A 22,813-nucleotide genomic window follows, 5' to 3' on the forward strand; every position below is an offset into this window, starting at 1 on the left:
GGCAGAGATGATTACTACTCTGTGAGGATGTTTTCACTAAGTGTTTCCACACATTGACCTGCAGCAGGCCACCCACTGGAACAGTTAAACAACATTTCTATATATCATATACTATATCATTATATACTATATTCTTGAATTACTCAGCACGTTAATATTTCTTTAAATGGTTTAAACATGTGGGGGTTTTATGTCTCTTGAGCACTAATACACTTAAATGTATTTGTTCATGATAAATTTTCTCCTTAAAAAATCTGTAGTTAATATATTTTCCTATGGGAAATGTTAATACACTTAAATGTGTATTGGAAGAAAAAAAAAAAAAAGCAGCAGGTCAGAAATGCTTTGGGCTGTGTTACACCTCCTGCAGCAGAGCGCTTCATAAATATGTGGTTGAAGAGACTTGGACAGGTTGCACTGTGGTGAAGAAGATACAGTGTGAAATATTTCAGTGGGAACAGGACTAATAAGATGCTATTTTTTCTAGGTGAGGCTATGAGCAAAAGAAAAAAGGTGTGTATCATTTGCTGAATGAAAATGTTTCTTCTGTAAGAGCCTCTGTATTCAGTGTGTGCTGTAACAGGTTGGCCTAGTAGAGTGAGCTCTTTGTCGTGATTGATGATCCAGTTGTTAAGTCCTATGTCATTTGTGACATCTCACCCATTTCCGGGTTGTTGTGGAAATGTTCCTGTTTCTGGTGAAGAATGAAATAGAGACTTCTGCCGGCCAGCAAGGTTTTATTTTCCTTTGCAAAGAAAAAAGTCAGTCAACACGCGAGCGGTCAAAGTGAAGAAAGACCTCAAACATAGTTTGAGCTACACATTTATGCTTGAGAGAAACGCCCCAAAAGGTCCTGATCACACCCTTCTGTCTGCTCCTAGAATCCACATTGAGATCAGGCCTAGAAGTTGAGCAGAAAGGTGTAAAAATAAAAGGCCAGGAAGCTTACTGACTAAAGGGTCAACATGAATTCTGTGGATGGAGCGCTCAAAATGAATTCTGGCACTTGAGATCCGCTTGTTGTGATTAACTTCCTGTTGAGTGAACTGTCCATTGACAAGAAAAGAGGAGATATTTAATAAAACTCCTTCTGGCAAGATATCTCTAATTATGAAGCCCTTGTCTGCCATCACCATATCACCTGGCTGTAGATTAGCGCTGCAGGATTTGGGGAAAAGGTGCGATTGGCGATTAGGTGGACAATATTGCGATTGTGCTTTTGCTTGCGATTTAATAAACTTGTCTTGTCACATATTTACAAGTTACTTGTATGCTATTTTACCATGTAAACCTGAACTGTCCTCATTAATTCCCATGAGTGTGATCACAAAGTTAATTTTAAATGTTAAAAAATGTCTTTTGTCTGACGTAATATAAGGCAGTTGGTTCTATTGTTTTGTGGTTTTTATGATAATTCAGTCCTCTGTACAATGGAAACAGTTTAACCGTCTTCACAAGAGGAAAAGTTAGTGATTAACTGCTCAAAGAAGTTTTAAAAATCGCTCCAGGAAGAGCTCTCTGAACAATTCAAACCTCAATATTGAGCTTGAGCTGAAATAATTCCTGGTTTTGAATGCTCAGTGTTAAAAACACAGTGAGACGTCCACTGACACAAACAATCTAAAATCAACATATCTCCACATTATATGAGCATCCACCATTGGCTACATTAAACAAAATATATATATAATTCTGAAGACCTTCTCAGAGCCACCCACCAGTTCCACCAAGAGTTTCCTGTTCATTAATCGAACAAATAGAAAAAAACGCACTTTGCAAGTTTCCTGCAGTGCCAAGAGAGGCGCAGAGGAGCGCAGAGGTGCGCGTCCACGCCTCCACGCCTCCACGCCTCCACGCCTCCACGCCTCCAGAAAGGGAGGAGAAAAGCCATGAGTGGGTTTAACACAGCCGAGCGCTGTTTCCACCAATCAAATGAGCGCCTCTCCTAGCCTCTAAATGTGCTGCAGCCGAGGCAAACGTCTGATTGGTCTGACTGATCCTAGACACCACGGAAAAGTGTGCTGGAAAGACCCGGTAGCGGAGACGGTCAGAGCCGCTGTCCCTGCAGCAGGAGAATGGACAGCGGGGCACATTGGAGGACACGAAACGCGTCACCGTGTGGGCCAGCTCCCAGGACAGATTTAATCTGTTCCTTTGTCATTAATAGGAGGAAAAAATGAAGAGACAGTTACACAGCTGGCTTCTAATCTGCAAATCTGCAAAAGAAAGCACTTCAGGTTTGTTTCAGACCTTTTAGTATACAAATATTTCATTATGATATATTGTTATTATTGTTATTATTATTATTATTATTATTATTATTATTATTATTATTATTATTAATATTATTATTACCTGTCAAACAGAGTTGTTTTCCCATGGCCAGCGATAGCAGAAATCGTATCACACCCAGTGAAGGCATGAGAAAAGATCAGCTAGCGTCTCTGTTTTTCAGAGTCTTCGCTGCAGCTTTGCTGACTCTTTCTCTGCCTTTGATGCTTTAGCTGACTTCTTCGTGACCTCGACAAACTTGTTGTACAAATCATTTTGACACTTTTGTTAGGGATGTCCCGATATTACATTTTCACTTCTGATACGTTACCAATACAGCAGCATTGAGTATTGGCCGATACCGATATTAATCCGATACGATATCAGCATTAAACATGAATACTTTTATTACTTATTCTGTAGTATGTCTGTCATGTTAGAAAAGGCTTGATTAAGTGATATTATTCAAACAAAGAACAGTAGTCAGCAACAGTAGGTAGGCAACAGTTACTGATACTTGTTTTTTTGCTGATATCGGACCGATATCCAATATCAATATCGGATTGGGACACCTCTACTTTTTGTGGTACCTAAGTCTTCCCTCTTGGTCATACCCCTGCATAAGCTCCAAAATCCTAGCATTTCCAACTGCTTCTACATGTTTCAAAAAAGTAGAGTAGCCTTAGGGAGTTCCTTGTATAAGCCTCTCAGCTGGTGTATCTAGGCCTCCACAGATGAAACGATAAAGCAGAGCTGGAGTAACCTCTTCATCCATAGTACTGCAATTATAGCCTAATCTTAGACTATCATAGCATGCAAAGTAAAATGAAAATATAGATTTAATATTTTGTAATATCAATATGTCTCAGTAACACGAAAATATCACTGAAAACATCAAAATATAACTCAAACATGAAACACATTCTTACAAAATATATATGAAAGTCAAATAACTAATAGAATGCACACGTTACATTTGTGAAGATAAGGAAACAAACAACATCACTTACTTCTAAGGAACGCATTAAAAACATGCTGATAATACTTATCGGATGTTAAAGCAGTAGATATTTTGTCTGTCCATGATCAACAGGGAAAAAGGACCCAAATGACTTTAGCATGTCTGGTGCTAATGTTAACTTGAATGTCAACCAACTACAGCAATCACCATTAAACAGAAACTAGGCCTATTTACCATTTAAAAAAAATGCTTTTTTTAAATTTAAATGTACCCTGCAGGGTATGTGTGAGTGGGTGTTATTGGGAGTTTTTTTCACTAGGGAGTTGCCTTGCTGAAAAATAATTGTTTGCAATCAGCTCAGAATCATGAAAAATCCCTAGTTTGAGCCTTCACAGGTCACTTAAGTCCAATTTAAGCACTTTTGAATTTTTGAAAATCGGTTATCAGTACCCCAACTTTGAGAAGTTTTTTGAGAGGTTTCCCACAGGAGTTGAACTTCAAACTTTTAGTACATGACACCTTTAGAAACACATAGGTGAAGAAATTTCTTGGTAACAATTTAGTTCCCAGATTTGTCAAATATCGGATAAAATGCCCTTACTACTGTGATTCTACTCTGTTTTCACCATCTTGGTGTTTGTACGTTTTAAAGTCGACTGATGAGTCGGTTGTAAATGCGGACGACTTGTAGTGTAGTCGTCTCTGCTCATCTTGATCAGGGCAAAAGCAGCAGAAGAGAACCTGATTCAGCAGAGGGCGCTGATCTACCAGAAACATCGAAATCCACATAGACGACAGAAAGGAGAGGAGGAAGAAAAGCGCTGCCTCGGAGCTCTGGCACGTCCTCATGCAGTGTTTAATGCAGCGAGCAGTGTGTCTCAGCTCCACATCGTACGCTACAGCTAACTGTTGAAAATGAGTGGAAGAGGAAAGGGAGGAAAAGGACTCGGTAAAGGAGGCGCTAAGCGTCACCGTAAAGTCCTCCGTGATAACATCCAGGGCATCACCAAGCCCGCTATCCGCCGTCTGGCTCGCCGTGGCGGAGTCAAGCGGATCTCCGGTCTGATCTACGAGGAGACCCGCGGGGTGCTCAAGGTCTTCCTGGAGAACGTGATCCGTGACGCCGTCACCTACACCGAGCACGCCAAGAGAAAGACCGTGACCGCCATGGACGTGGTTTACGCTCTGAAGAGACAGGGACGCACCCTGTACGGATTCGGAGGTTAAACCATCGACACCTTTCAACTTAAAAAAACCAAAGGCCCTTTTCAGGGCCACACACTTTATTCCATGAAGAGCAGAATTCTTCATTTTTAAGCATTGTCTCTGATTGTTCAATGAGGTTTTGCACAGACAAGAAGACTGGTGTACAAGCAGAAGTGATGTTCACCGCAATGAACAGTTCTGCACTACTAGAAGTGTTGTGTTTTTTTTTTTAAATCTCTAGTCTTAAAGAAAAGCGGGTTCTTACAGCTCCTGAGCTCTGCACCTAAAATGGTACATTTTGTAGCCTCATGGTTTTACATATCCTGGTAGATACGATTGGTGATTTGATTAACCCTTTTTCATTCAGTGTTTCTCAAAGAAGCCCCCTACTTTCCCCAGGAAATTTGTGCTGCAATTGCTACTTTTGTGGTAAAATTAAATCTCTTCACACTATGCACAGAAATAGACACCTGCTGGTTCAAGTGCTTATTTGCAGGTGTCTCTTTAATTTGCATTAAGCAACATTACATGCTGTCCTCACAGGTGTCTTCTCTCCCTGAGTGGAGACAAGACCCCTAGTGTCCCCCGGTTGCAACTCGTCTGGGTACAATACTGTATCCTCACAAGCACTGCTATCATGCCTCAATAAAAACGAAAGTACCAGGAGCAAGGCTGAGTGACTGAGTAAGAGCTGAGCAACCAAAGGAAGAAAGTGTGGGTCCAGCTCTCACACACTGGGAGTCAGCTGTTCTGTATCATGAGAAAGCTGCTCTGAGAGCTGCATGTTCTTAGCATGACACGACACCAGGGCCAGTAATTAGTCCTTGGTGTATATGTTTTATTTATATATTTATTGTAAAATATTTAGGAAATAATTTCTAAACTTATGTTACACTTTTTTCTTTCTATTTGTCTTTGGGCCATTTTACCTTTGTACCTGCTACAAAAGCTAAGCGTCAATCGTCTTGCAGCATTGTATTGTATTGTTGTTGTAGTGTATTGTTGTTCAGGTATAGCAGTTCAGCTCTTCTCGAATAAAAGCCTGAGGACTGTTCTGCTTTATTGTTATCTATAGATCATTCACAAAGGTGTCAGATGAAAAAGTCTGAAGTTCAGGACGGATACATTTAGTAGCGAGGCAGCAAACTTTAAGCTTATACAAGTGTTGTGACAAAACATTGCCGCTAAGATATCTGTGTGTTCCTTTGATATTCAGTTTTAAATTTAAATACAAATTTAAATACAAAATATAGTTTTTTTTCCTTTTTGAATTAAAAACAAATAAATGAAAAATAGTGTTTTTCAATGTCCCATTTGTTAACATAGATCACATAACGTAACCTACGATGATCAGACAAATTAAATAACATAGTATATATATATATATATAAATATATATATATATATATATATATATATATATATATATATATATATAACTGTGGCCATTTTATTTAATGCTAATATAAACCTTCATAAAGTTCAGATATGGACAAAAGACACAGTTTTCTGTTTTTAGTCTTTTATTTGTTTGATCCACAAGTGAAAGAAATTCAGACCAGGATACTTGAAAACCATTGAAACAAAGTAGTTATAATCAACTTCAAATATGAAATTGATAATATTTTTGTTCAAGTGCTCAAAGAGACAATTGTGGGGTGAAATAAAAATTAATCATAAAGTTGATAACTCTTTTTATTGAATGCTTGAAATATGGAATAAATTTTGCCAAAATTTGTGAGACCATTTCTGGACCAGTTCAGAGTTGAAAGGGGACACACCATGCGTATCCCTGATTTAATACGTACATATAATCTAATAAATTTGAAAACAAGACCTTACACCCCCTGAATTAAAAAAAATGACATATTGTATTTTTTGCTATTGTGGGGCAATGGAGGACCTAAATGAATTGTACTGAGGACAGAAATGCTTTACAGGCATCCTAGTCTGGCATAGTGAAAAGGAGAAACAAGCATGATATGTCCACTTTAAAGAAAGAAAATCATTAGAAACGTCACTTACTTTGTCCATGATGTTCTGCCTTAACAAAGGTCCAGTTAAAGAAGTGAACACAAACATACATTATACACTGAATCAATTATTTCTAACACTGAGTGTCCAAAGAGTCACCTTCAATCACAGTGAGAAACTGTACAGTCCTCATCCTACATCTGTGTGTTTGCTGCTTCCTCAAAAACACCATATTCTAAACAAACAACGACCAGTAGATGACTTTTCTGCTTTTGTGTCTCTACATACACTTGTAAATAACAGAAAAGGCGGATGTATTTGAGTTGTGATGCGTTTTACATGGATTTATGAAAGAAAAGAGAAGGACAAGTCGATGAGCAGCTGCTATCACCATGATCAATCTGTGATGTTTGGAGTCTCCCTGAACAAAAGCTCAACAACCTGAGAGACAAACATGAGTTCAGTGTGAAGAGGAAAAGCTCCAGTATCTCCTACTTTAACAATCAGCCTCGATCTCTCCAACAACACTTAGTTTGGAGCATTTTTAGGGAAAGAGAAAACACAAGTTGTCCGACTTTCAGACTGAGTGGACGAGCTGCTGCTTGCTTGAGTCTCTACGGTTCTCATGTGTGCTTTAAGGACAGCCTCCCGCTCAGGATTTATCAACTCTACACCCAGAGAATCCTCCTCACGTCTCCTGTTGCGTTCACTGAACTGAGTAAACTATGGCAGAAGTAGCTCCAGCTCCCGCCGCTGCTCCGGCCAAAGCGGCCAAGAAGAAGAGCAGCAAGCCGGCCAAGAGCGGCCCCAGCGTGGGCGAGCTCATCCTCAAAGCCGTGGCTGCCTCCAAGGAGCGGAGCGGCGTGTCGCTGGCTGCTCTCAAGAAGGCTCTGGCTGCCGGAGGATACGATGTGGACAAGAACAAGGCCCGCGTCAAGACCGCTGTCAAGAGCCTTGTGGCAAAGGGAACTCTGGTCCAGACCAAGGGAACCGGGGCCTCCGGATCCTTTAAGATGAACAAGAAGGTGGCAGAGAAGAAGGTCAAGAAGCCCGTAAAGAAAGCTGCTCCTAAAGCCAAGAAGCCAGCAGCCAAGAAAGCAGCAGTGGCCAAGAAGCCCAAGGCCGCTAAGAAGGCAGCGACCCCGAAGAAGGCCAAGAAACCCGCAGCGGCCAAGAAAGCTGCAACAAAGAGCCCCAAGAAGGCTGCTAAGAGTCCCAAAAAGACCAAGGCCGCCAAGAGCCCCAAGAAGGCTGTGAAGAAGGCCCCTGCAGCCAAGAAAGCCCCCGCTAAGAAGGTGGCCAAGCCCAAAGCCAAGAAGACAGCAGCCAAGAAGACAGCAGCCACGAAGAAGTGAGCTGTTATCACCTGACATCAAATTAAGGAACAAAACGGCTCTTTTAAGAGCCACACACCTGTTACACTAAATGAGCCTAATCCAGAAGGGTTGCCACGTTTGCGTTTTTCCCGCGTACTGGCTTCGTTGTTGTGTGCTCCAGAAAAAAAGAGCTGTCCGCAGGTCAGGCGATAACTAAAGAGATTAAGTTTATGATTACATTTATAATATAGTTTTCAATTCTTCTCCGTCAGTAATCATGTAGAATATATAAATAACCTTACCTTAAGCACAACAATGATTTGCTTGATGGAGAGAGAGAGAGTGAGTACACCAGGAAAACTCAAAAGGGAAAGGGACTCATACGACTTTACATTACAATTGAATAACTGATGAACACAAAGTCTTTGTTATTGTGCTGTACCAACAACACTTAATATGATAATACAATATAATAAGATTCAGTCTGTAGTTTTATTGTGCATTTATAATCGCAGCAGTGTCTATCAGTCTTTTTTGTTAGGAGGTGGCAACCCTGCATTTCAGTGGGTGATACTCATGTTTCACAGCACAGCAGTCACTTCGACGCAGTGCAAATGGTGTCGCCTGTGAATGGGACATATTGGATGGACTTATTATGTTTCAGAAGACGCAGGCTTGGGAGAGGTGACTGAAGCGGTGAAGAATAGGTAAGTGAAACAAAATAGCACGCCATGTGCTAGTGTATAGCATAACTAATCATAGTAGGAATCCTACAGAGCACTTTGAACTCACATCGTGATAATATTAATTCTTCATGCTGCATTCTTAGTTTTTTCGGTTCGTTTCATGAATAAATGCTCTTTAAATGTGAGTGGGTGGCTCTTAAAAGAGCCGTTGGGTGGTGTTGTCAGCAGAGCTGTTTACTTGGAGCTGGTGTACTTGGTCACAGCCTTGGTGCCCTCGGACACGGCGTGCTTGGCCAGCTCACCGGGCAGCAGCAGGCGGACGGCGGTCTGGATCTCCCGCGACGTGATGGTGGAGCGCTTGTTGTAGTGAGCCAGACGAGAGGCCTCACCGGCGATGCGCTCGAAGATGTCGCTCACGAACGAGTTCATGATGCCCATAGCTTTGGACGAGATCCCGGTGTCGGGGTGGACCTGCTTCAGGACCTTGTAGACGTAGATGGCGTAGCTCTCCTTCCTGGTCCTTCTCCTCTTCTTGCCGCTCTTGGTGGCCTTGGAGACGGCTTTCTTGGAGCCCTTCTTGGGCGCTTTCACTTGATCAGGCATGGTTGAAGGGTGATTCAGACAATGTGACTCTTTCGAGCCGTGAGCGCAAATTTTATAAGTCCTCCATGCAGATAAAGCTGAGTTGCCGCTTGTGCAGGATTGGCTGGACCTGGTGTTTGAATGCAGCCTGGACAGAGAAGGGGGGTCAGGCTTTGTCTAAAGTCCTCAGTGATTCCCGCTTTGTCCGTGCGCCGTGAGCAAAATGTCTTTGTGCGTCCTCATCGAGTGATATGCTTCTGCGCCCTGATCCTGACTGAAAAAAGCTACAGATATGTGAGACACAATTAAAAATCCAAGCACTGTGAAAAAGGAAATAATCTTCACAGCAGCTCTATTAGACATATAGAAAGTACAGAGGAGTTCACAAATATTTTCAAAGTTTGTTATATTGATATCTGATGTGACTTAACTGAGATTTATCAGTTTATCCATCTCGTAATCCTTTCCTATCATCAGTACTAGTTTTTTTCCAGCAGCACACAAGCACTTGTGAAACTAAAAACTCATTTGTTGTCCATCCCATGGTGCCCTTACCTGCAGCTCTTTTAAAAATTAAAGTAAAGCAACTTTACATCTAATCTTTCACGTTGGAATAATGTTTCCGTGCCAATAGCTATTTTGTGGTTCCCGAGAGAACACATCTGCACTGGAAGAAACATACATTTTGGAAAAAAACCTATCTTCTATGAACTCCTCTAACTATATAAGGGGCATTCTACCGAAAGTGTCCTAAATGGGGCTGGCAATATTTTAAAATTTTGTATGTGTTAGTTACGGAAGCGTATTGCATTCACTTAAAGAAAAAAAAAAAATCGGGTTTTTCAGAGTAATTTATTCTTCGGTTTGTTTTTTGTGGTGATTAATTTTGTTTTTCTGATTAACATTTCTTTTTATTGGTTTGTTTTTCTGTTATAATTTTTCTGTTATATGAGTGATTTTTTGTGGTAATTAATTTAGTTTGTCTGATTAATATTTTTTTATTGGTTTGTTTTTTGTTATAATTTTTTCCTTGTTTTTGTGGTAATTTTTTCCTCCCATTTTTAGAAGTAATGTTTTTCCCTGAAGTATCGAGCTACTTTGAAATCTCGTGAGAACCTCCAACCTGCCATTACCACGAAAAACAGCAGGTTGGAGGTTCTGGCGGGATTTTGAAGTAGCTCGATACTTCAGGAAAAAACAGGAGGAAAAAAGTTACTCATAAAAACAGAAAAAATGATAACAAAAAACAAACCAATAAAAAAAAATATTAATCAGAAAAACAAAATTAATTACCACAAAAAATTACTCATAAAAACAGAAAAAATTATAACAAAAAACAAACCAATAAAAAAATATTAAACAGAAAAACAAAATTAATTACCACAAAAAACAAACAGAAAAATAAATTACTCTGACAAACCTAAGTTTTTTTTTTTTTTTTCTTCAAGTGAATGCAATACGCTTCCGTAGTTAGGCCCTACATATATTATACCAAACCTAAAGGGGACACATCTAGTAAAAGAGCATTTCATCTTTATGTTGTATTTTTAGAATGTTTTGCAATATTTTACATCTCCCAAAATTTGTCACAACCAAAACATATATTAAACTATGCCAAAAAATATTATATCAGGCTTTTAAGATCATTTTTCTTCTGTTGTCTATAGATTGACTTTTTTTTTTTTTTTTTTTTTTCAAATTTTTCTGGACAGTTTCCACAACTCAATCAACAACAATGGATATTTTAACAGATTTCAAAGTTTATATATTACAATTCTTCAGAAAAAGAATGCAATATGTCTTTGTAAAATGTCTAATTTTCATCTAATCATTTTCAAAGTGAATATTTCACAAAACAGAACATGAAGTTAACAAATTAGCGTGTTATTATATTATTATTTTTAATCAAAATACTTTATTTTTTTACAAAACACTCTGTGTTTCGATCATGACTACACTGTTTCGGTTGTGACCAGTACCCAGTTGTCAAGGTTGCAACCCTTAAATGTTGTTGGCTATGTCTATGGTGAGAAAATCACAAACAGTTTTTATTTTTATTATTCATTTATTTATTGTTTTTGCTATCAATAAAAAAAATCAAGTTTTTAAAGAGAAATAACTAGTTTAAAGGCTTTACTGATCTTTACAGTGAAGTGGAGAGGACACATACCAAGAAGCAAACATTTTAACCTACACTGAGGGAACACACTGCAGGTCTAAGTGGGTCATGTGTTGCTGTTCTGTCCACCTCTTTTTTCTTTTTTCCACATCCCTGTGTTTTTGCTGTCTTTCCCTCCATTCTCATCTGATCTTTCTTCTTTCCCTGTCAGATAAGGCACTGATAGACTTCTTTCTTCTTTCTCTTTCCCTTTTTAAATATCTGTCATATTTCACTGGGTCATCCCTCACTCTTTGTCTGAATTCTCTCAACCTTTCAGTTCCACTTTTTGCATTCTGTTTTGCCATCTTTTCCTGAGCTCTACAATTTCAAATAGGAAACAGAACTTTAAATACAAAACAAATGATTGTCTTAAATATGTTAATTTGCAACAAAGAGATTATTGACATGATTATTCAGAACATACATTTTAAATTGATAACTACTAATCATTCTATATTGTCACAACCCAAACCATTGTGTCATGACTGAGACATTATCAGATGTTTCGGTCATGACTGTTTGGGTTGTGAGATTTTTAGCTTATTCTTTGAATTACTACAGTATGCTGGCAAGCACATGGGCAGTAAGCATACTTTGAAGATTTGTTCTAGCAGAAGAACACAATATGTTGATAAAAATCCCAAGATGTTTACCCATATTCAAGTTAACATATGTACGGCCGTGACATATTTTAATGTAACTCACTGATATTCAGGCTTTAGAAGCTATCAGTGTCATAAAATGATAGCAATCAGCAACTTACATGCATTTATCTCTGGAATTTATTCAGGTGCAGGAATTCAGAGTGCTTCCCTCCCTAAGACTTAGGGGTGACTCAACCAATGACTTTAAACTGTTGTGTTTCAGCTGTGACATAAAATCTGGGGACACTATTTATCAGCGTATTAAAAGTAATTAACATTTATTCCCACAATAGATCTAAATCTTTTAACTCATTTTTAGACTTAATCAAAAAATATCTGTTTAACCACTCTTAAAAAAATCTAAAAACTTTTTTTTTTTTTTTTGCTGTTTACATGAATTCAATTTTAGAGGTCTGGGCAGGGAACAGCTTCTTCCCAATAGACAGTAGGCCTATCCTAAAAAAAAAAAAAAAAAAAAAGAAAAAAAAGAAAGAAAAAGAAAGAAAAAGTGACTTTTTAATATTTTGTGGTTATCTCTATCTCATTTTATTGTTTTTTTTAAAAAATAGTTTATAAAAAAAGACCTTTGCAACCATATGTGACAGAACATATTTTGTTTGCTCTTTTCATGTCAGGGGATAGCAATTTGGACACTTTCGCTAGAATACCCCATACATGTTATAAATAGTAGTTGATACTCTTCTTTATGTTATTTTAAGTCTGCAACTAACCGAGTCACATTTGGAGATTTGTCCATGACAAATCTTTTTTTTTTTTTTCAGTCATCTTTGTGCGTAATGGCGAGCTCCTCACTTCCACTCGTCGACACGTCTTCCTCTCACACACACATAAACTTTGTTCTATGGCTGGTTTACATGAGCATATGGTCGGAGATTACAGCTTAACACTTCAGTGATCGACGCGCTAATACTGGAGTATCTATAGCCTACTGGATAGATAAATAACGACCATATTATAAACCTTTCAAGGTGACTCCTACTTTGTTCACTATAGCTTTCTTCCTGATACTCCAGATAGGAAATCGTCTCTTCGGTAGGAGTGGATGGCTCTTAAAAGAGCCTTTGGGTTGATTATGGTTTGGTATGACTTTACTTCTTAGCGGGCTTCTCGGTCTTCTTGGGCAGCAGGACAGCCTGGATGTTGGGCAGCACGCCGCCCTGAGCGATGGTCACTCCGCCCAGCAGCTTGTTGAGCTCCTCGTCGTTGCGCACAGCCAGCTGCAGGTGACGGGGGATGATACGGGTCTTCTTGTTGTCACGAGCGGCGTTTCCGGCCAATTCCAAGATCTCAGCGGTCAGGTACTCCAGCACAGCCGCCAGGTAGACGGGGGCACCGGCTCCCACACGCTCAGCATAGTTTCCTTTACGCAGCAGCCTGTGGACACGACCCACGGGGAACTGGAGCCCGGCACGGGATGAACGGGTCTTAGCCTTAGCTCTGGCTTTGCCGCCGGTTTTGCCTCTTCCACTCATGATAAGTTTTTGGTTTTTGTTCAATCTGGCTTCAGAGAGAAATGATGTCCCCTTAGGCTCACAGTCTCCTGATATAGGCTGAGAGCGCGCGCATTTCCCCGGCGCACCAACCAGTACAGAGGCTTGGAGCAGAGCAGCAGAGGGCGGACCGAGCTCAGCTCCGCTCCACCACGCTCTCCAATGAGCAGCAGAGCCTTAGCGGGGGCTCTGTCCCCCTCCTCTCCTCGAGCTGCGGGGCTGAGCTCCAGAAGCGGCCTCTCACCAATCCCCAGCCGGAGCTCTCAAACAGCGTCACCGTTTCCACATCCGCTCCTCTGCTTTAAAAGCAGCAAGGCTCTGACGGCTCCACATATCTGTCCAAGTCGGAGAAAGAGGACAGCATGGCAAGAACCAAGCAGACCGCCCGTAAATCCACCGGGGGCAAAGCCCCCAGGAAGCAGCTGGCCACCAAGGCTGCCCGGAAGAGCGCCCCGGCCACCGGCGGCGTCAAGAAGCCTCACCGTTACAGGCCCGGGACCGTGGCTCTCCGGGAGATCCGCCGCTACCAGAAATCCACCGAGCTGCTCATCCGCAAGCTGCCCTTCCAGCGCCTGGTCCGAGAAATCGCTCAGGACTTCAAGACCGACCTGCGCTTCCAGAGCTCTGCTGTCATGGCTCTGCAGGAGGCCAGCGAGGCTTACCTGGTGGGGCTGTTCGAGGACACCAACCTGTGCGCCATCCACGCCAAGAGAGTCACCATCATGCCCAAAGACATCCAGCTGGCCCGCCGCATCCGTGGAGAGAGAGCTTAGACTGTCTGCAGCTCTGAACAACAACACAAAGGCTCTTTTAAGAGCCACCACACCAACAAAAGAGCCCAATCCCGCTGAAAATGGAAATCAAACGGAAGTCTTAAAAAGATATTCCAAATGAGATGAAGAATCATTTGACAATTTCGGCAATGTGAAGAACTATTATTAACTAAAATTTTTATGTAAAATCTCAAGCATTAACTCACACGCTGAAGAAACAGTTAATACAGGTTAAGGAGACAGAAAAGAGCTCTCCTCCACACGTCCTAAGCACCGCTCCACGAAACAGCCCAATGCTGCCACACAGTGGTAGTTTGTAACTCCTGCAATGAGTCTTCAATTTCTAATTGAAAACGATGACTACAGCAGAAATGTTTCTTCAATGACTGAATTATTTTATGTTCTAACGAGGTTTTGTCCAAGGAGCAGTAAATACTTTCTAAGCCACAGAAATAAATCCTGTGTTGACTTAACAAAGAGACCATCCTTCCTATGTGGCTCACACACCTGTTTTTTCTTTCACTGACTGTAGACTTTGAACTGTTGAAAAACATCAAGCAAGGAGTCAGATACACCATGAAATGTTTGCTTCAGTTTTGACTGGAGAAGGGAATCCTGTTTTTCTTAGCTGTTAAAACAGCTTCATAATGTTTGTGTTTCTCTCATTCGTTTACATCACACAGTAACTTATGCATGGTGTTGAGTTGACATTAACAGCGGAAACCAGTGTTTTGTTACCTGTTTGTTTTTGTGATTTCCCTTAGTTCACAGAAAGTTTTCTCTTCACTCCCTCTGTGTCCTCTTCCTCTGGGAGTGTAACGTTGCTGTCGCTGTCTGAGGTGCTAAACAACAACAGGTAAAACTGCTCTGTCAGTCATATTCAAGCTTTTCAAATAGCCACCTCATTTCACCCCACGGCAAAGTTCATTTCTACTCTGTAACTATGTTTTCACTAAGTGTTTTTACACATTGACCTGCAGCAGGCCACCCACTGGATCTGTTAAACAACTATATTCTTGAATCACTCATACCCCAGCACAATGATAAATGACTCATCAGATTTTTCTCTCCTCTTTTCTATGTTAGTATTTCTTTAAATGATTTAAAAATGTGGGGGTTTTATGTCTCTTGAGCACTAATACACTTAAATGAATCCTTTGTTGATGAATTTTCTCCTTAACAAATCTGTAATTAATATATTTTCCTATGGGAAATGTTAATACACTTAAATGTGTTTTAGAAAAAAAGAAAGCAGCAGGTCAGAAATGCTTTGGGCTGTGTTACACCTCCTGCAGCAGAGCTCTTTGGCTCCTATATGGTGAGCGCTTCACAGTGGAAAATGTTTATTCCCTTCATTATAAATATGTGGTTGAAGAAACTTGGACAGATTGCACTGTGGTGAAGAAGATACAGAGTGACATATTTCAGTGGGAACAGAACTAATAAGATGCTATTTTCTAGGTGAAGCTATAAGCTAAAGAGAAAAGGTGTGTATCATTTGCTGAATGAAAATGTTTCTCCTGTAAGAGCCTCTGTATTCAGTGTGTGCTGTAACAGGTTGGCCTAGTAGAGTGAGCTCTTTGTCGTGTTTGATCTTTGTCATGATGCACCTTGTGTTCACCTGGTCAAGGCTGAGTAAATGTTTTAGTGAGGATGTCATCATTCTTTTTACACAGATAATGTTGAATTAATTAAACAGCTTGGATTGGGATGAATACCCCCTTTCATTTTAGCACCACACAGAGAGCTGAGATCATTTTTCAGAGGTTTAACCACACCTCATTACCCAATTTACAAAGGAGTGCTCAAAACTTCATACTGAAGTCAAAAGTGAATAAAGGAACTTTTACTTCTGCTGGAGTACAGTCACAGAGCTACTTCTACTCCTACTCTTAAACTTGAAGAGAGTATCTGTCCACAGTCTTCACAAACTCTGCAGTAACACACACTGAGTGTATCTGTGTGAGAGACTGCCTACAGCCTGATCACATACTGGATTTGACTTGCTGATTGTAAAAATCAAACTGATAGAGGATACTTTTTTTTTGTTTTTGCTAAGGTCTCATACACTGAACTCTTTCAGTACATTTCTCTGTTATTTTTTTCATTGGGTTAAAGTCAGTGAGGACTGTTTATGTTTTACTGCAGTTGTTGAGCTGCTTCAGTCCAAAGTCTAGAGCTGCTCCGATCTCCTTCAAAAACACTTCAGTGTGAAGATGAACTCAGCGAGTTTGGACTGCATGTGAAAGATCAGAGTGCTGGAGAGAGAAAAAAAAAAAAAAAAAAAAAAAATATATATATATATATATATATATATATATATATATATATATATATATATATATATATATATATATATATATATATATATATGTGTGTGTGTGTGTGTGTGTGTGTGTGTGTGTGTGTGTGTGTGTGTGTGTATACATACACACTCAACAAGACTATAAATGCAACACTTTTGTTTTTGCTCTCATTCATTTTTCATGAGATGGACTCAAAGATCTAAATTTCATTCCAGATAAACAATATTAGAATTTCCTTTAAATGTTGTTCACAAATCTGTCTAAATGTTTGATAGTGAGCACTACTGCTTTGCTGAGATAATCCCTCCCACCTCACAGGTGTGCCACATCAAGAAGCTGATCTAACATCATGAGTAGTGCACAGGTGTACCTTATACTGCTCACAATAAAAGGTTGCAGTTTTGTCTCACAGCAAAATGCCACAGATATCACAAGCATTGAGGGAGCGCGCAATTGGCGTCCTGACAGCAGTAAGTCAACCAGATCTGTCGCTCCAGCATTTCTCCACCATAAGCCGTCTCCAAAGGCGTTTCAGAGAATATGGCAGTACATCCAACCGGCCTCACAACTGCAGACCACGTGTAAACACACAGGACCAGCCACTCAGACAGCTGCTTAAACAATTGGTTTACATAACCAAATAATTTCTGCACAAACTGTCAGAAACCATCTCAGGGAAGCTCAACTGCATGCTCGTCGTCCCCATCGGGGTCTTAACCTGACTCCAGATCGTCGCCGTAACAGACTTGAGTGGGCAAATGCTCACATTTGATGGCGTCTGGCACGTTGGAGAGGCGTTCTCTTCACGGATGGATCTCAGTTTAAATTGTTCAGGGCAGATGGCAGACGGTGCATGTGGCGTCGTGTGGGTGAGCGCTTTGCTGATGTCAATGTTGTGGATTGAGTGGCCCATGGTGGTGGTGGGGTTATGGTATGGGCAGGCATATGTTATGGACGAAGAACACAGGTGCATTTTATTGATGGCATTTTGAATGCACAGAGATACCGTGATGAGGCCGAAGGCTCATTGTTGTGTTATACATCCATGAACATCACCTCATGTTTCAGCAAGATAATGCACAGCTCCATGTTGCAAGAATCTGTACACAATTCTTGGAAGCTGAAAATGTCCCAGTTCTTGCATGGCCAGCATACTCACCAGACATGTCACCCATTGAGCATGCTTGGGATGTGCTTGTCCGGCATATACGACAGCGTGTACCAGTTCTCACTAATATCCAGCAACTTGGCACAGCCATTGAAGAGGAGTGGACCAACAGTCCACAGGCCACAGTTTACAATCTGATAAACCCTATGTGAAGAAGATGTGTTGCACTGCATGAGGCAAATGGTGGTCACACCAGATACTGACTGGTCCTGAGTCCCCAGACCCCCAATAAAAAAAAAAAAAAAGCACATTTCAGAGTGGCCTTTTGTTGTGGACAGTCTAAGGCAGTGTTACCCAACCCTGGTCCTGGAGGACCCTTTCCCTGCATGTTTTAGATCTTTCCCCACTCCAGCACACCTGAATCAAATGAAGGGCTCGTTATCAGGCTCAAGCAGAGCTTGATGACAAGCTGATCATTTGAATGACTGAATGAATGAATAAATTAATACAGGATTAAGGATCGCATCCAATGTTGTTATAACCCGTAATGGTTTGTTCAGTGCCGTACTAGTGGGGAAACTAAACCACATCAGTACATTTTGTTTTAAAAGACATGACAATGTTCTCCCTAACAGATTTTTAGACTATTAAACGTGTTCTTTGAGCTTGTCTGTGTGTGAACACCTGCAGCTGAACAAAACACCGAGTGTCCTACAAATCAAATGACTGATAAAATAGAAATCAACCCACCGCAGGTAAGGTCGTGAACAACAACAGTTGTGACAATGCAGGTCCCAGATATAAAGTCCTAATCTCCAGCTCTGTGGAGAGCTCAGCAGATGGCGCTGATCCGCGGAGGAGCTTTCAGCCGCCATCGAAATCAAGGAAGAAGAAAACATGGACCCTGTCTTCTTTCAAGTTCTCAGCTAACATTTAAATCACTGTGACTTGTGAAACTGAAACTGTTCGACTTGAAACCGAAACTACATCAACCATGAGCGGAAGAGGCAAGGGAGGAAAAAGTGTTTAATGTCATTAATTCCTCTCTCCTCTATCTACTTTTTGCTTCAATGGCACCTTCACGTCCTGCTCCTTATGCTTCCAGATTTGGAACTTTATGGGTGAGACTGAAATATGTTGGTGATGGAGAAGTTCCCACCAGAGATTATGTCGCTGAAGAACTTTTATTCAAAACAACATGGATCAGTGCTCAAGATATTTATTCTTTCATCGTTCTGCCGAACAAAAGAGACTTTGAGCTCATTTTCTGTGAAGAGGCTCCTCTTCGGCGCTTCCTGGAAATAGTTTCCACCAAAAGGAATGATCCTCTGTGGAAGAAGTGGGAGATCGAGTCAGCTCTAGAGTTGGATGTGACACATATCGTGGTCAAATTCTGGACTGGCAAAATCCCCGACCCTGACATAGAGATCTACCTGAAAAGGTATTGTGAAATCCTTCAGCCCCCGTCCAAACTCGTTGATAAATATGGGATTTGGTACGGAGTAAGGAAGTACAAAGTGAAGTTCCACAAAGACAGTAGTGGACATCCTGTGCAGATCCCCAACTCCATTTCACTGGGTCCCTACAACGGCCAAGTGATCTACAGCGGCCAAGTGGCCAAGTGTTTCATCTGCCAGTCCTCAGACCATCAAGTCAAAGACTGTCCTACTGTGAAGTGTTGGCGCTGTGGTCAGCTGGGCCACAAGGCCAAATCCTGCTGGGGAGAAAGCGAGTGTTCCCTCTGTGGACAGAGAGGACACACTTTCTTTTCCTGTCCCCTGTCATACGCAAACAAAGCTAGGAGAGCCAACAGTTCAAGAGTCCCAAACACGACTCCTGTCCCCTCACAACCTCCACCTCCAAATCCCCAGCCTCCTCCAACCCCCCAGCCTGCTCCTGAGGAAGAAGCTGCTCCTCCCCTGTCCGTCCAGCCCTCGGAAGACCTGCAGCCTCATCTGGACCCTGAGCAGGTTCCAGATCAGCCTCCAGACCAGGTCCCTCCTCTCCAGCAGCAAGACAGCCAGCGGGGTGCAGAGGAGCTCCCAGCTACTGAGCTGCTGGCGGAGGATGAGGTTTCTGAGCCACACGGAGTCCCCACTCCTCCTCCAGCTCCCCCTGAAGGAAACATCAGGCACGAGGAAGGAGAAGCTGATGGAGCTGGTGTGGCGGTCGATAACATCGGAGATGGAGACAGTGAGGCTGAGGATATCAGTGATAGCGGTGAAGAGGTTTCTGACAGCGACGGAGAATCCCCGGAGCACTACGAGAGCGCCAGCGAGAGCGAAACTTCCTGTTGTTCTCCTGCCCATGGAGGACCACAGACCAGCTCCCCTCTGACCTCCCTGGGAGAACTGGAGGTGTTGAGCCTCCCGTCGTCCTCCAGCTCAGCTTCGTCCTCTCCCCCGGATCCTGTCCCAGTTAGAAGAAAGAAGCGCCCGGCCTCTGCTGCAGATCATGGGAGAGAGAAACGATCTGATCAAAAATTAAGTCCTAAATAACTTCCCCTTGTTTCTTCTTCTCTATGTGTCTCATCCATGTCGGCTCTTGGAATCTGAGAGGAATACAATCCTCTCAGTTTCGAAATGAAAAGCTGAAGTATCTGTTAAACACGGACTTTGATGTGCTGTGCTTACAAGAGCTCCGACTTAAAAGTAACACCGATGTAGTTGATGTGTGTAGTCGTTGGTCTAAAGGGACCAGTATAACATCCATAGGAGAAAGTAGTGCTGATGGTGTTGGTATCTTCTTTAAAGATCATAATATCAATATAACCAAACGTAGAGATATTATCCCTGGCAGACTTTTAATGATTGACTGCTTCTATAGGAATCAAAAATTCTGCATCATTAATGTTTACACTGCACCTGACAGAGCAAGCAAGATGCAGTTATTTAAAAAACTAAGAGAAATCATTCATGTTGGGTTTAATATTATCTTATGTGGAGATTTCAACACTATTACAGAGAAAAATGATAGAATTGCCTCCACTCCTTTTACCATGTCAAGGGAAGGCAAATTATTGTCTGATATTTGTAATGATGCTTCTCTAAATGATATTTATAGAGTCTTAAATCCACAAGAAATCAGCTTCACCCGTTTTGATGGGAAAACGAAAACTAGAATTGATCGGATTTATTTATCTACACAGATGAAAGTATTGAAATATGAAACTCTTCTCAACAATCACTCAGATCATCTCATAGTGAAAGCTTCAGTCATGTGCTGTGATAAAGATGTGAAGGGATTTTGGAAACTTAATATTAATTGTTTAAAAAATGTCGAACTAGTTAATGAATTAAAGGACGAGATAAGAAAAGTTTTAGATTTAAAAGTGTTTGTAAAGTCTGATGTTGAACTGTGGGAGCTGTTGAAAAACAGGGTGATGAACTTCTTTAAATTTAAATGCCGTGAATTAAATAGAATAAGAAACATAGAGTATAATGATAAAGTGAAAAGGTATGTTGAATTAAAGTGTAATAAAAATAGAAGTGAAATAGAAGAAAATGAAATGAATGAACTGAAAAGTCAGATTGATGAGATTAATAACGAATTATTATTTAATATACAGAAGGTGAGCGGCAATGACCACAGAGGAAATGTGTCTTATTCTATCTCTGACGGTCAGAAGAGGAGGAAAAGTAACTTTATCAAATGTGTTACAGATCTCACAGGTAGATTATGTTTTGATGAAGAGGAGAAAAGGCGTGCTGTAGTAGAAAGCTGCTCTCTTATGTATGGGTGCTTAGCTTCTGACGCTGACGTCATCAGCTCCTTTGTTGATGTCATCAAACCGTATGAGCCCTCCTTCTTTTCCTCACTGTTAGGTGACGTTAGGAAAGATGAAGTCATCACAGCAATTAACCAGTTAAATCTGGGTAAATGTCCGGGTCCCGACGGCCTGCCCCCTGAGTTTTATAACAACGTGATGATGTCATTGACCTCTTAGTTTCAGTCTTTAACTTTGGTTTTAAGGATGGTTTCCTGGGTGATACCTTTTATCATGGTGTTATGTCTTTATTATATAAAAAAGGTGATGATTGTGATATAGATAACTACAGACCAATTACAATAATGAACAGTGATTATAAAATATTAGCTAAAATAATAATGAATAGACTAAATGATGTCTTAGATATTATAATAGAACAAGAACAAACATGTGCAATCAAAGGCCGTCTAATGTGGGACAACCTCAGCTGTCTAAGAGAAATTATTTATGGTAGTAAAACTGATTTTTATGTGCTGGGGTTAGACCAGAAAAAAGCCTTTGATTATTTATCACATGAATATTTATGGTCTGTTTTGAGAGCATACGGTTTTCCCTGTGAGTTTGTTAAAATGATTCAATTGTTGTATAAAAAATGTACTGTACAGGTAAATATAAACGGTGTTTTAACTGAACCTTTTCAAGTACTTCGTGGAGTGAAGCAGGGCTGTCCTCTCAGCGCTGCGCTCTATGTGATCGCCATAAGTCCTCTCATTAAAAGAATAAACAGTGACGATGGCATTAAAGGTGCTCTGATTGGAGACTCTTTCAGAGTGGCTGCTTTGGCCTACGCTGATGATGTCACTGTCGTCATCAGAAACCAGACAGAGATGGACATTTTAAATTCTCACCTTGCTCTTTATGAAGAGGCATCAGGTGCAAAATTAAATCAAAATAAATCTGAAGCAGTGTGGATAGGTAAGACTCAGAACCAAACACATATAAATACACAGGTAAAAGATGAAATTAAAGTACTTGGTGTTTGGTTAAATGGTAAGGACTGCTGTCAACTTAACTGGTCTAAAAAGATAAATGAAATTAAAGAAGAGGTTCAGAAATGGGAAAATAAAAACACCTTTTATAATTCCCGTATTAATATCATAAAAACTCACATTATATCAAAGCTTCTCTTTTTATCCACCGTTTTCCCTCCAACATCAAAAACTATCATAACTCTGAACAAATTATGTGTGAAACATGTTTGGGGCACTAATAGAGAAGTCACCAAAAGAAATATCTTGTTCAAAAGCAAAACAAACGGAGGCCTGGGGGCTCCTGACCTCAGCACGGTCCTCATGATCCCCTTCATTAAAAATGTTTTTAACGCTCTCAGCAGGGGAGCCAGCTGGGCAGTAACAAATAAAACTCTCTGGACCAAACTGAAAGGAGGAGCGAGGTCACGTGTCCCATACTACAAACTCCTGTTTGGTGACTTCACTACATCTTACAACCGTTTACAAATAAACTGGACAACTACCTCATCTAAACAAATCTATAACACTGTTAATGAGCATAAAAACAGAGGACTGGTGCCCTACAAACATACAA

General features: G+C 40.8%; 6 protein-coding genes across 8 annotated transcripts in view; 3 read left to right on the forward strand and 3 right to left on the reverse strand.

The window, feature by feature from the left end:
* LOC141810945 (NLR family CARD domain-containing protein 3-like) overlaps nucleotides 1–22,813 on the reverse strand; it is a 482,659-nt gene that overhangs the window by 93,420 nt on the left and 366,426 nt on the right. The window lies entirely within an intron of this gene.
* LOC141806840 (histone H4) lies at nucleotides 4,145–4,503 on the forward strand. Its single transcript, XM_074692525.1, has one exon. The coding sequence runs from the start codon at nucleotides 4,148–4,150 to the stop codon at nucleotides 4,457–4,459; it is 312 nt and encodes a 103-aa protein (XP_074548626.1). The 5' UTR covers nucleotides 4,145–4,147; the 3' UTR covers nucleotides 4,460–4,503.
* Nucleotides 7,094–7,767, forward strand: LOC141805934 (histone H1-like). Of its 3 annotated transcripts, none has more exons than XM_074691202.1 (2): nucleotides 7,094–7,665; nucleotides 7,705–7,767. In XM_074691202.1, exons 1-2 carry the CDS (start codon nucleotides 7,138–7,140, stop codon nucleotides 7,765–7,767), a joined length of 591 nt encoding a protein of 196 aa, XP_074547303.1. In that variant the 5' UTR covers nucleotides 7,094–7,137. The 3 variants fall into 3 exon arrangements, with proteins under 3 accessions (XP_074547303.1, XP_074547311.1, XP_074547294.1); XM_074691210.1 differs by having other exon boundaries at nucleotides 7,094–7,452; nucleotides 7,528–7,767; XM_074691193.1 differs by having other exon boundaries at nucleotides 7,094–7,767.
* On the reverse strand, nucleotides 8,649–9,020 carry LOC141806588 (histone H2B 1/2-like). The gene has a single exon (XM_074692190.1). The coding sequence runs from the start codon at nucleotides 9,015–9,017 to the stop codon at nucleotides 8,649–8,651; it is 369 nt and encodes a 122-aa protein (XP_074548291.1). The 5' UTR covers nucleotides 9,018–9,020.
* LOC141805131 (histone H2A-like) lies at nucleotides 12,911–13,318 on the reverse strand. Its single transcript, XM_074689891.1, has one exon. It carries the CDS (start codon nucleotides 13,292–13,294, stop codon nucleotides 12,911–12,913), a length of 384 nt encoding a protein of 127 aa, XP_074545992.1. The 5' UTR covers nucleotides 13,295–13,318.
* On the forward strand, nucleotides 13,664–14,085 carry LOC141806167 (histone H3). Its single transcript, XM_074691468.1, has one exon. It carries the CDS (start codon nucleotides 13,675–13,677, stop codon nucleotides 14,083–14,085), a length of 411 nt encoding a protein of 136 aa, XP_074547569.1. The 5' UTR covers nucleotides 13,664–13,674.

The sequence above is a fragment of the Halichoeres trimaculatus genome, unplaced genomic scaffold, assembly GCF_033239565.1.
Source record: "Halichoeres trimaculatus isolate MK-OKI-2021-1 unplaced genomic scaffold, fHalTri1.1 fHalTri1_scaffold_2, whole genome shotgun sequence".
Lineage (NCBI taxonomy): Eukaryota > Metazoa > Chordata > Actinopteri > Labriformes > Labridae > Halichoeres > Halichoeres trimaculatus.

What these genes read in the sequence shown, in the direction of transcription:
- LOC141806840 (XM_074692525.1), top strand. Translation starts at nt 4,148, where the DNA reads ATGAGTGGAAGAGGAAAGGGAGGAAAAGGACTCGGTAAAGGAGGCGCT.
- LOC141805934 (XM_074691193.1), top strand. Translation starts at nt 7,138, where the DNA reads ATGGCAGAAGTAGCTCCAGCTCCCGCCGCTGCTCCGGCCAAAGCGGCC.
- LOC141806588 (XM_074692190.1), bottom strand. Translation starts at nt 9,017, where the DNA reads ATGCCTGATCAAGTGAAAGCGCCCAAGAAGGGCTCCAAGAAAGCCGTC.
- LOC141805131 (XM_074689891.1), bottom strand. Translation starts at nt 13,294, where the DNA reads ATGAGTGGAAGAGGCAAAACCGGCGGCAAAGCCAGAGCTAAGGCTAAG.
- LOC141806167 (XM_074691468.1), top strand. Translation starts at nt 13,675, where the DNA reads ATGGCAAGAACCAAGCAGACCGCCCGTAAATCCACCGGGGGCAAAGCC.